Source organism: Macadamia integrifolia, chromosome 11 (genome assembly GCF_013358625.1).
Source record: "Macadamia integrifolia cultivar HAES 741 chromosome 11, SCU_Mint_v3, whole genome shotgun sequence".
NCBI lineage: Eukaryota > Viridiplantae > Streptophyta > Magnoliopsida > Proteales > Proteaceae > Macadamia > Macadamia integrifolia.
Window position 1 is genome coordinate 15544772 of NC_056567.1, and position 13964 is coordinate 15558735.

At 35.9% G+C, this 13964-nt stretch overlaps 1 protein-coding gene across 1 annotated transcript in view; it reads left to right on the top strand.

Moving 5' to 3' along the window:
• Nucleotides 1–315: 315 nt before the first annotated feature.
• Nucleotides 316–13964, top strand: part of LOC122092931 (VPS35 endosomal protein sorting factor-like) — a 26866-nt gene continuing 13217 nt past the window's right edge. The window contains exons 1-5 of the mRNA XM_042663231.1: nucleotides 316–504; nucleotides 613–702; nucleotides 2387–2467; nucleotides 9098–9241; nucleotides 11783–11865. Coding sequence (XP_042519165.1) covers nucleotides 316–504; nucleotides 613–702; nucleotides 2387–2467; nucleotides 9098–9241; nucleotides 11783–11865 — 587 coding nt within the window. The remainder of the gene's footprint in view (nucleotides 505–612; nucleotides 703–2386; nucleotides 2468–9097; nucleotides 9242–11782; nucleotides 11866–13964) is intronic.

Consider the following 13964-nt stretch of genomic DNA (forward strand, 5'->3'; position numbering starts at 1 on the left):
GAAAGCTACAGCTACAGAAACATTTAATAAAGATCCAGTATACAAAAATACCCAAGGAGAGAAAAATTATGCCATGTATCTTACAGATGAGCTTCACATCCTTGTAATCTTGAGGGACATATCTCAATTACTTAGTCAGTTAACATTTGTATTTATGCACTATTTTTATTCAATTTATAGTTTTAAAAAATTAGAGAAAATCAGCATAAATGCTTTCAGTCTTCTATAGTGAAATATGCAGTTCCTAGAAATTGCAAGTATGAATCAGTAATTCCTCTTAATTATTGATTTTAATTTCATAATATCTCTGTAAAGATGCGGTTAGGTGATGTACTTGTGGAACTGGGTTTGCGAGCAAATGTAGCAAACTCTTCCGTTGACTTTCCATGTATATCAGTTGTTCTTCATCATCTCCTCAAGGAACTTCCAGCTGAAGTCATCAGCTCTAATGCTTTGGAGATCATGCAGCTTATTGAGCGCAGCAAGGATTATTCCTTTGATCAGGTATTTATTACATGGCCTTTGCCATGCTTCTTTCTATGCTATCCATTGTATCTTTCATTAAACTTGCACCCGTTTCACCTAAGCAGTTTTAAACTTCTAATTGTGCAGTATTTGAACTATATGCTGCTTGGATTTAAGCTCTGCGAAAGGATACCACTTATGGATGCTGTTGATGCTATATTGGTCAAAGTTTTTCAGGTATTCAGCTGTCTATGCTCTTAATTGATTTACAGAAGCCATTACTATTGTCGTACTCTGAATTTATGAATCCTTTAGTGCTTATTAAATGATGCATAGCCGTCTTTGACTTGTATTTTTCATAATTTTTATTGATGCACAAAGCCCTCCACTTTTATTATTATTATTATTATTATTATTATTATTATTATTATTATTATTATTATTATTATTATTATTATTACTATTATTATTATTACTATTATTATTATTATTACTATTATTATTATTACTATTATTATTATTATTACTATTATTATTATTACTATTATTATTATTACTATTATTATTATTATTACTATTATTACTATTATTACTATTATTATTATTACTATTATTATTATTATTACTATTATTACTATTATTACTATTATTATTATTATTATTATTATTATTATTATTATTATTACTATTATTATTATTATTACTATTACTATTATTATTATTATTATTATTACTATTATTACTATTATTACTATTATTACTATTATTACTATTATTACTATTATTACTATTATTATTATTATTATTACTATTATTATAATATTATTATTATTATTACTATTATTATAATATTATTATTATTATTACTATTATTATTACTATTATTATTATTATTATTATTATTTAATGCTCTGCTTTGGGACATTTTTGAGGATTTTGTAAGTGGCTTGAACTTATTGTTCTGCTGTAAGATAGGAAGTTTGGTTGTTCTTGTTCAAGTGAGTGTCTTGTTAAGGGTTCTTTTGCATTGGGGTTAGTTGTATTTTTTCAAAAGGTTGATGTGTTGCTGTGTCTCTCCAATGTGTTTTGGCCAAGGTTTCTGGACTTCTTCTGATGCGGTTAACGTTTTCAGAGTTATAGGGTGATGGTTTTCGAAGAGAATCCAGAGAGTTGTAGCTTAGTGTGGAGTTCATGGAAAGTCAATTCTTTTAGTGAGTGGGTATGTTCATTAGGATTAGGAGAATCTGGAGGGTTTATCGTTAGTAATTTTGGTATTTTTTGCACAGAGCAGATTTGTTCCTTTATACACTTTGTATTTTTTTGTGAAGCTTGGTTATATACTTGTATGCGTTCCTCCTTTTTGATTATGTTCTATAGAAGGTATTGTCTTCCTATTAAAAAAAAAATGTTGTGAATTGCAACTTTGCATTTCCCCTGGGGTTGCTCTTTTTTTCCTTTCCCTTCGTTTTTTTATTAATCTAATGATCATGGTAAAATGTTAAATCCACACTCATTACATCCTTGATCTTTCCATCATTTGTGTTTTTATTTCCAAGGTGCATGGAAGAATAATTGCTACTTTTCTGGATTTGATATATCCTTTAATATAGATTTCCATTTGTCCTTCTATAAATACATTGAACATATCGAGTGTAAGAGGCATGTACACATAATGTAGACCAAAGAGACAAAATAGAGTCCTCTGCCTTTGATACCAAGTTTGTTCAAGAAGTTTGTATAGTGGTTGCGTTTAAAAAAAAAAATTTAAATGTAAAGGAGTAAATGGGTTCCAAACATACCGACATTTTTTTCCCAGTAGGGATTATATATTGAGTTACTTGCTTCGAGTGTGAGAGCTTAAGCAGATTTCTTTTGATGTAAGATTATCATGTTTTCAATTTTATCATATCCACAAATACAGGTGGTTGCTCAATATGATGGCCTTGATGAGTACTTGAAGGTTGTCGATGCTTACTTGGATATTATTCTTCACTTTCAAATGGTAAGTTCGGTGGACTTGGTGATCATCTCCTTTTGCTTCTTACTTTCACTTCGTCTCTTTGATTTGAAATGTTATTCTTGTTTCCTGTTAGAAAAGTCTATCATTGTAGCACATTCCAAGTATGTAAATGGAAAGTTCACATATTCATTGATTATTTATTCCAGTAAAACTAATTTCTTAGTGAGAAGCACGTTTTAAGTAATCGAGTGTTAGAACGTTGGAATACTGCTGTGAATGTATAATGGAAAATGGAAAATGGAAAATTGGAAATATCATATAATATGGGTAATATGGGAACACATGTTTGAATATAAAGGTAAACTTGTAATTTTGAAAAATTCCATATAATAGAGTTGGGAGGGGTCAATGACACCCTAACTCATTTCTCCCAACTCTCCTTTTTTCTCCTTGCTCTCCTCTTCACTTGTTCTGGTTTAACTCAATCAATGATAAACTCAACTTAGTATCAAAGTGCCAAGTCAATGGGTTTGAGAATCAACCTAGGTTGCTGATCCTATTTCATCCCTCCTCTAGAACCCTGATGTAACAAAAGGTTCCAAGGAAGAGAAGACCATATAAGAATCAAAGTGAAAACCTAAAGGTCACTGTTTGTGAATATTTCAGTGAGGTTTGGAGGTCCAAACTCATCACTTTTAAAACGTCTAACATGGTTGAGATCTCTACTCTTCCTTTCTCTCATTTTAGCTATCTGATAGATAACTCTTTCCCCTTCCTTTGTGTTCAGATTGTTATACAAAGGGAAAAAGCTACGTCTGAGAAAATTGAGGAAGGTGAAATGGAAAAGGAAAAGGAAAAGTAGTTGATTGTGTAAAGAAGATGGGAGAAGACCTGCCAAGAGCCCTCTTCTGATTAGGTTGATGGCTAAAGGATATATCCAAGTGTACAACAACAACATTTATAACCATATCCCAACTGAATGGGGTCAGCTACATGGATCCAATATGGAAAATAAAAAGTAAAGAAGCATAAAAGAGCGGTTAAAGAAGAAACTTGGGGATAAAAGAAGTATAGCAATATAGAAAGACGCATCATGCGAACATTCCCTATAGGGGGTCGCAACATGGGTCCTTGTCCTCCACGTAACTCTATCCGAAGTCATACTAGAGTCGAGCCTTACTGTTTGCATATCGTTTTGGCACCACTTCGTTAATAGTCATCTTTGGCCTGCCCCTACCTTTTCTAGCTCCCACCAAATGAATCTGATCACTCTTCCTTATTGGTAAGGGTGTCAATCGGTTAGATACTCAAACCGATTCAATTCGGCTCGGTTCGGTTTCGGTTTCGGTTTCAATTCAGTTATGATATGCAGTTTTAATTCGGTTTCATTCCTCGGTTTTAATTCGGTTATGAAAATGGTTCCACTTTTGAACCATGGCTATGATGGACCAAAGGCCATAATAGACTCAAGTTATGGGTCTTATGGCCATTGGTAACTCCAAAATTATCTTAGCTTGTAAATATGTGATGATAAATTGCAAAAACACTTACCACATAAAAAAAAAGAGCTTGCAAAAAACACTCTTGAATGATAAGAGCAATTCGGTTCGGTTTCGGTTAGAACCGATGGTTCTGACACCCTAAACCGAAATCGAGCCGAACCGAATAGCATACTCACATATTCAAACCGAATAAATTTGGTTCGGTTTCGGTGTGGTTAATTCGGCTCGGTTTTGGTTTTGCTATTAGGTTTCGGTTTCGGTTTCGGTTTGAAATTGACACCCTTACTGGGGCCTCCATAGGTCTCCGTTGCACATGGCCATACCACCTTAATCGGCTCTCACGGAGTTTGTCTTGGATATGTGCAATCCTCAAGTCATTTATAATACGCTCATTCCTTACCCTTTCTCTCTTGGTCTTGCCGCGTAGACCTTGCAACATTCTCATCTCCGTTACACTCAAATTGATTATCAAGAAACATTTGCTTCGCAGGGAAACTCAATTCCATAAGAGTTATCCTATCCTTGGAAGCAAATCAAGATTGACCCCTTGTATCAATTTGATGTGAAGATTGCCCTTCTTATGCTGACTTGGAAGAGGAAGTGTATATGCAAGTACTTCCTAGCTTCAAGTTTCCCATAGCTGAAGGCAAAGTGTGCCGGCTTAGGAAGGCCTTCTATGGCCTTAAACAGTCACCAAAGACGTGGTTCGAAAGATTTTGGTAGGCCATATTAAGAAATGGGTACACACAACCAAGTGGATCACCAACTATGCACCAAAAGAGGTTATGGTAGGATTACAGCTCCAATCTCTTAGTTGTTAGATATTATAGCAGCTGGGGACGACGAAGAAGTAAAGAGCCTCAAAACCTTTTTAGCCCGACAATTTGAAATCAAAGATCTGGGTACTTTGAAGTACTCCTTAGGAAATGAAGTGTTGAGGTCAAGAAAGGGATTTCATATATGTCAGAAGAAAATATGTGTTGCATCTCTTGGAAGAAACATGGATGTTAGGGTGTAAACCTGTGAATTCTTGCATTGATCCAAATCATAAGCTAGAGGAAGATAGTGGTCATCCTTTGATTGACATAAGGAGGTGTCGAAGGCTTGTAGGAAAGTTAATATACCTCTCTCTCTCACTCGTTCAAATATGGCATATGTTGTAGGAGTGATTAGCTAGTTTACGCATGCTCCTAAAATTTTTCAAATTTATGCCATATACTGCATTCTCAAGTACTTGAAGTCCAAGCCAGGAAGGGGACTGTTGTATACCATACATAACCACTTGAGTTGTGGCTGGTTGTTGGCCAACGGAAAGCATGGGAGAAAGAAAGAAGAGAAGTGGCTTTAGCCGCCTCCCATTCAATAATATTACTAAATCTTCTACATACTTCCTTGTATAAGGCACTATGGGAGGAGTTCGTGCGATGATCTGCCAAGATATCGGCGGCATCGTTCACATGTTCCTCTATAGAAATAGGAGGACCCGGGGTAGCTTGCTGCCATGATATCCTCCATCACCTGATTGGTGATGAATTGAATTAGGTCAGGAAATGGGGTTAGCCCCTCTTGCAAACAGATAGATAACACCTCCAGGGAGATGGAGGTCTTTATAGACAAAAACAACGCATTTATAAGATGAATTAAATATTCTATAATTCACAAATTGGATTGAGGCCTTACATAGGTGCTGATTGTACCGGCTCCATGACTGATGGGTTTATGTCAGGGTATTGCTCCTTTATAGGTGGAAAGCTGGTTACTTGGAGAAGCAAGAAGCAATCGGTTGTTGTTAGATCAAGTGCTGATGCAGAATTTGTAGCCATGGCACATGGAGTTTGTGAACTCTTATAGTTGAAAAAAGGTTAGCTCGAGAACTGAAAATAAGACTGCTATTAGCATTGCAGTGCCCACAATCTTGTGCAATATGATGACACAAAGCAAATAAGACTACTTTGTGTGAAAATAAGACTGCTACCAGCATTGCCCACAGTCTTGTGCAGCATGATGACTCAAAGCAAATTGAAGTTGATCATTGCTTTATAAAGGAGAAAATTCATTTCAAGTGTATCTGCACTGCCTTTGTGAAGGCTAGAGATCAATTAACTGTTGGAGGTCCACCTAAAACCTTAAGGCATTAAGTGGAGATAGTTGCTCAACTATATGAATGCACCAAGGACTGAACTTAACCTATGGGGGACTATGCCTCTATAACATCCAACATCTCAACACTCCCCTTCACGTGTAGCTTCAGCATACCTGGCTTTACACGTGGATATATAACTTAGGGAGTACAACAAACAGACCTGAGCTCTGATACCATATCGGAGGATCCATCCCAAAACCTGAAGGTGTTAGATGGAGATAGATCCTCAAGTATATGAATGTTGAAATGCAACCCTAAAACGATGCAGAAAAGGATGGGAAAACAAGAACAAACGATCACACAATGCACATAGATTTACGTGGTTTGCCAAAATTTTCCTACTTCCACAATGAGATGAGATCATGCTTCAATATTAGTGGAGAGTAGGGTTACAGCACATGTCCACACACCTTTCTCAGATTGCTTACAGAGAAAGATTCCTCACTACAAATATATAGCGAAACCCTTTACGGCCCCAAAGCGATCATCCCACTTTTGCTGCAGATGGAATCCAAGACATCGTACCCCCATCAATGAAGGCACCAAGGACTGAACTTAACCAATGTGGGACTATACCTCTGTAATTCCCAACTTCTCAACATTAACTAAAGGGACAAAGGCTCAATTTTTCCATGCCCTTTTGAGCAAGTTGGCATGTATGGTATCTACTCCCCAAGCTTGAGAGAGGAGTGTCAGAATGTTGGAATACTTCTGTGAGGGTGTATAATAGGAATATTATGTAATATGGGTAATATAGGAACACATGTTTGTATGTGCATATTTGAAATTTCAAAACTTAGATTCAATATAATCAAATTGGGAGAGGACAATGACTCCTTAACTCATTCTCCCGTACTCTACTCTTTTCTCCTCTTCACTCTTCTCTTTCTTCCTTTCCTCCTTTCCTCCTTTCCTCCTTTCCTCCTCTTCTCTTGTTTGATTTAACTCGATCATTTATAACCTCAACTTTAAGCTCTTATGGTAAGTGGAGGGGACTTTTAGGAGAATAGACCAGAAACTGGTTTTTTTTTTTTTAATTAATATAAAAAGGAAAGAAAAAAGGAGACAACAAGAAGTGGAGAGGGGAAGAAGGAGAACCAGAAAATTAGAATTGAAAAACTCCAAAGAGAATGAGAAAACTATAAAATACAATAAGTAAGAAACAAATTAAAAGAAGGATTAGGGAAATGAACAAAAAACTAATAGAAAGAGAATTGTTTTTAGGTCTTTGAGGTAGCAATTCTTGATCCTTGGTTCCCAAGGTACAACATAAGATTTTGACCATTGAGGTAGCCAAGGGCATTGGTTAATAGAAAGATAATTAATAACGAGAGCGTTGATTTAAAATGAGGGAAGGGAAGAGAATAATTTTAATTAAAATAAAGAGGGAAACAAGGCTGTAACCATTTTGATGTCCAAACCTTAGCTCCTTCAAAACCAAAAAATCTCAGTTTTTGAAAGAAATCGTGTACACTAAAAAATGACATAGGACGAGTAATTAAACAAGCAAAAATTTGCATTAAGGCTCATCAAAGTAGAGATCGATAATCAAAGTCACAGGTTGAAGTATGCTATACCAATTGATTTTTGTTTGCTTTAATCTTGGTTTTTCTTCATTGTTTTTGCCTAGTATCCAATCTAAATTGAAAAACTGACCTAGATTTGGATCATCTTGAATGATTTGTGATCTATAATGTATAATTATGTTTGTTACTAAGTCCTTATTAATAGTTACATATTACTTCAGATCCATTCTTTAGAGAATTTAGTCTGCAACTAGGGGGCTCGACATCGTCCTTCTCTGTCCACATCCCCGTACCGTGGTTAATGTGTATATACTTTTTGTATGTTACTTAATACTTAGTCTTATGTTTATACTTATATATTGCTTGCTTGGTTTTGACCTTTAGGGGTTATTTTAAGCCGGTATCCTAATATGCAAATTGAATTTTCCTTTTGAAATCTTCTTAATTGCTTCTTGGCACTTTTAATAGGCTTGATATTGCTCTTGTCAATGAAGATTTGAATCACATAGATGTTGTGGACTGTGAAGATAGAAATAACCTGAAATTGGTTGGATATCATTATTTATTACTTATTTATGGAATAAAATGCTTAAAACACTTGTTTTGCATGTATCGTAAATGTATCCATGCATATAAAAGTGTATCTTAAGTGTATCTAGTGTCTCTTAGCATCTATTTGATACATCTCTGAGACATCTCTTAAAACCAGTATTCTGTTATGCTGCCCGAAACTGGTATTTGACACCTTGTCGCAGGTGAGCATAAACAAAAAATTAGAAAGAAAAATAGAGAATCACAGAGAGAGTCAAATTTTTGCCAAATTTCAAGAATCAAAATCCCAAAAAATTGTTCTTGAGAATTTATACCAATGCACCCCATCCTCCTAGCCTTCTCCATGAAGCTGACTCTTCACATATCTCATTAGCCAATTTACAACTAAATTCTTGTTCATGACATGCAACTTCCTAAAACTGAACCCTCCTGATGTTTCTGGTTCAATACACATTTCCATTTCACTGGATCAAATTTGTTCTTCATATTTAGTTGTTTCTAGCAATTGTGCTTTTGATGAGTGTGATTCTCCTTCTTAGAGATAAGTTCTTCTATATCACCAACCTCTCTTGGTCCTGTAGCACAGTCCCACTAATGGGATTTGAAACCACTTTGTCACTTGTTGTATCCCTTATAGGAGGCACAAATATGAATGGAAGAAAGTGAAGCATAACAAGCCAATTGCTCCAATATCACCCAAATTTATCCACACTGGCGCAAGGAATCTTTTTTAATGTTGCTTCTCCTTTCACTGCCTAGTTTGGAAATTATGGTTTAAGTTGCATATATATCTTCCTCTTTCTTCACCAATTTTTGCATTATTCTTGGATATAAATTTGGCTGCCAATGTCGAAAATTTCTTAACAGTTTGATGATAAGCTATACTTCTGTCAGATAATTTTATGGTTTTTATCTGACTTTCTACCTTAAAATTTCATAATTATGCCAGGGTAATTATTTGACCATCATTTTAGATGGCATTTCAGACCGAGCATGCAATAAAGGAGTTGCTGAGAATGAACTAGGCAGCTTGCAGACCATTTTTATAAAGCTTCTTTCTCATTTCGAGGACTTGAATGATGTGTTGGCATTGGTAAGCTTCTTCTCGTGTTTTACTGTAAGTGACCTGATATTGATTTCTTTGTTCCCACATGAAGCAGTTTCAGTGGCTCGCTGACTCCGGACTCAACTTGGTGATCGGTAGAGTTGAGTCCACAGCGAAGCCTGAAGAGTGGGGTCAACCCTATTAAAACCTTTAGCATGAAATAGTTGAGTCAACAACTTGACCTGTTTTGCCCTCGTGATGTGCTGGGTCATACACAATTACACATCTACTGAAAATTATGCGGATATTATTAAATTGAAAATTAATTATACACAAGTGCAATGGCTATACTGAAGACGTTAGTTTGTAATACTTTCTAAGCACCATTATCACCACAGCACACCTCTCTTCTGTGGTTAAATTGGCAGTTATAATATTTGACTTAAATGATTAAAGCACTATTTCCAACTACGTGGGTTGGGTACTCTCATATCCTATTCCACCATTCTACTTCATTCTTCAGATCATTAGGCCTGGTGGGCTCTTGTTTGTTCTGATTTTTGCCAAAAGAAAAAAAGTTGCAAATATTCAAATAGACCCATTAGGCAGATTAGATAACCTAATAAGCTAGTAACCCTTAAAACAGAATCCAATGGGTTTTAATCTCACAAGCAAGGTTCTTAATTTCCTATTGCGGAGGGATTTCAACCCCATCGAAAATGTTTTGGCGAAATGGTCGAAATCCCACTGAATTTGATCCATGTTGGTGGCCAAAACCTGGAATTATGCCCTGAAACTTCAGAGATTGCCTATGTAAGCATGTTTACACATGTTTGAATCATTAGATTGGGGGGGGGGGGGGGGGAGGGAACACAAAGTGGTAGTTTGGCTTCACATCCTATGACATATAACAGCAATGTCCTCTATCTGAATAATCTCTCAAAGTCCATCATAGCAGCCCTATGAGTGGAATTTTAAAATTTGGGGGAAAATGGTCAAATGATGCTTCAAATGCACCAAAATGTTGAAGTAGATGCTCCACGGTTGACCACCACATAGTTGTCAAGCCGACTAGGTGAACCAAGGCATTGGAGGGCACCTAGGCACCCTGCACCCTAGGCGTGCAGTATATGTAATATAGCAATGACAATTTTATGCAATTATGCTTATATGAAATATAAAAGTCATATCAATACAATATTATATAATTATACTAGCAATGCCCTAATATGAGAAAATCAACATATGATAAACAAAGCATAGGATATAATATAAGCACATTCATAAAAAATAAAAAATAAAAGCAAAAAACATAAATCAATGTAAACTCATGAAGTGTCAAACAATGTTTGGTGTCACCTTGGACCCCCTAAAAAGAGCCTGGACACCTCGAAAACTACAAACCACCAAACCTTGATTTAGCAGTAAGATGAAGGATTTTGCCAAAAAAAAAATGAGGTTTTTTACATAGTTGTCTAGGCCAATAGGTGACCCAAGGCGTTGGAGGGTTACAAGGCGCCCTAGGCATGTAGTATATGTAAGGTAGCAATAATTATTTTATATGTTATGCTTATATGTAATGTAATTGTCATATCAATACAATATGATAAAACTATGCTAGCAATGACCTAATAGGAGAAAACCAACATAATAAAAAAAAAAATAGGACCATAGTTGTCATGGCGTCTAGGCAACCCTAGGCATTGGAGGAAGGAAGGAAATCAAGGTGACACCAAGAAGACACCTAGGTGATGCCTTGACCACTATGCATAGGAAATAATATAAGCTTATTAATAATATAAAATAAAAAAACAAAGTGTTCTATCACAAGGCGAAAAAACGACACCTAGGCATCCAAGGTGGTCTCCTTTCTTGAATCAAACAAGGTATGTTGTTGCCTTGGACCCAAGCAGGCACCTAGATGATGCCTTGACAAAAATGGTTTTCTGGCAGTTTTGGAGCTCTCAGGTGAAAGGTTGCGAAAGCTTGAAACTTCGATAAAATGAGTCAAAATTCCATTGAAATCTTGTTTTATATATGGCACATGGTTAAATTCTCGTTAAAATCTGGACTTCCTTGTGTTTCACGTTTTTGCAGAAATTTCGACATTTGGGTCAAAATTTTGAACCATGGCCGACAATCACCTTATTAGAAGCCGGATTTCTAATCCATTAAGCCATAGACATTTCTTTGTAGAATAATATTAAGTAACAATGATATATGACTGGGATTTTTAGGTTTTTAAGTGGAATACTAAAATCTATCAAAATGACGAACTAAATGTCATTCCAAGCGTAATTCAAAATTGTACTAGTTTTTTTATTTTTATTTTTTTAAATAAGTCAAAAGAAGGTTACATCACTCTTGAGTTCACTCCACTCCTGCTGATCCTCCAAAGTTGGCAACCTATGGTATTGGTGAATATTTTTAACTGTGTTTTTCATATGGTGAATGATAATATTTACTTAAAAGTCATCAAAAATATTTTCTCTCTGCGCTGTGACATCATGATTGTGTTAATTTGTGCTCTGCTAAAAATATAGAAGTCAATTGATTAATAGACTCTAACTAGTTTGGATTGTTGTGTAGAACCATTTTGTGGAGATCTTAGATGTGATGTACGGAAGCACCCGGAACATTGTCAATACGCATATCCTTAATAAGGCAACCAGGTATCATCTTGATTTTATTCTATTTACATTTTTCCTGGCAAACTTTTTAGTGCATTAGTTCACATTACAGACACATGAAAGGGTCAGCCATAAGATTCCAGCAGTAATTACTGACCGTCGTCATCCTTGAAGTTGCATAATTTTATTATTTTAATTCTCATCACAGTTTTTTATTAATCAACCATAAAAATCCTCACCAGTACAACTCATGTATAGAATCATACATCTAACTTTTCTAAAATACAAAAAGGAGTGCTCATTTACAATGTAGATAATGGTTTCCAAAATAGATCATCAGGTACTGCCCTGGGAATCTATATTAATGCTCACAAATTTTTTGGATCTGCTTGCCCTGTCCAACGGTAATGAGCTTATGTCTGCAGGATTTCTTGTAATGCCTCTTAAACTGGCATAAAATGGGTCTCCTATTTCTTTTGTTTCAGATTCCCCAAGTCATTGTATAGGAGGTCCATCTCCACATTGTAACGCCTTTCAGGTTTGTGTCTTTTATAGTTGACCATTGGGTAGAAATCAATTTCAGCTTGGGAGGTGCTTCCCATTCAAAAGTGTTCAGATAACTAAATTAATAATCAGTTAAAGGGATTCGAGGTTTCTTAAATCTTAATCGGTAAAGAATATTAAATTCAGAACAAATGCAGATTTTTGGTTTTAGAAGAAATAAACTAGGGTGGCCGAAACAAACAAAAAAAATACACCATTTTGGCCGAAATTTCGCCGAAACGAAATGAAACTTCAGTTTCTAAACCCACCGAAACACCGAAACGAAACGAGATTTTGAATGGGAGTCTCAATTCAGTATTTCCTCGTACACCGTCAGATCTCTGTCTCCTCACTCTTGCTGTCTATGCTGGAATGTTGTGGAAGATATTGATCATCTCTTTTTTGCATGCCCCTTCTCTTCTATTTGGAAAGGGGTCTAAGTAAAATGTTGGCCAAGGAGTCGAAGGAACCTTCCTTTTTAGAAAGAATGGATTTGGGTGGATATGTCCTTTGCTAGTTCATCTATCGGAGATGTTGTGGGTAAGCTCGCCTTTGGTGCCGCCATCAAACCTATTTGGATGGAGCGAAACCTCAGGATGCGTTTTTACCTTTTTTACCAATCTTATATTAGCATGGGGTTAAGGATGTAATTTTCCTTTGTTAAGGTAAGTGAATCAATAGAGGGCAGAGAAGAGTATTCTCTCACACAACATTCTACCATCATTTCTCTTGTTCTTCTCTTCTCCTTCTTCTCCTCCAGCCTTCTGCTCTCATCTCCTCTCTTCCTCCTTTGTTCTCTTGTTCTCTCAGAGTCACAATCCATACTTTCTAACTCCCAAGGCCCTGATTTTCTGGGCTGCAATTCTTCCTTTTCTACACTTCTGCACCATTGGGGCTGCAGGATGAACCTCCATCATTAAATTATTTGGAATCTTGAAGTACTGAAGCAGCATAGGGGGATCAGAAAGCTGCAATAGCCCCTTGAACATGTGAGAACTTGAGGAACCCAGGGGTGCATGTCTGTTTATGAGAAATCAGTGATATGAATGATTAGTTGTATTTTATAGAATAGACATAAAACATGCTTAAGAAGCATGTTGACCCTTTTACACGCATTACGTGGACTGCAAGTAAATAACAAAGCATACTTGTAAAAAGACCCAAAAAGTAGTAATTCCACTGATGAACCTGTAACCTTTGTAAATTGACCATGACTTTGCTCAAATTGCATGGAATTAGGTTCTTGGGAAAGGTAATTTGAATGAGCTTTCTGATGATGCAAAATCATTTAATTTCAACAAGTTTTGACATGAAAAACCTACTCCACAAATAAATTGATGGCTAATGACTCATGGAAGATGGTCTAGATTCCTCTCCATAGCATATCGTGAGCCATTATGTCATCTTGATTTTCTTGTGATCTTTGGTGCATTTCACAAGCATCAAGTGTCATCTGGCTAAGAATTTAAACTTTTTGTTACCTTGCCGCTGGCTTTGGCTAGTTACATAAGTGGTTTCAGTTCCTGACTTGGGTGTGCGTGTAAAATATCACTATCAGTTCTTGATTCAAAAGTACTCCATATTGGTTACATTACCCC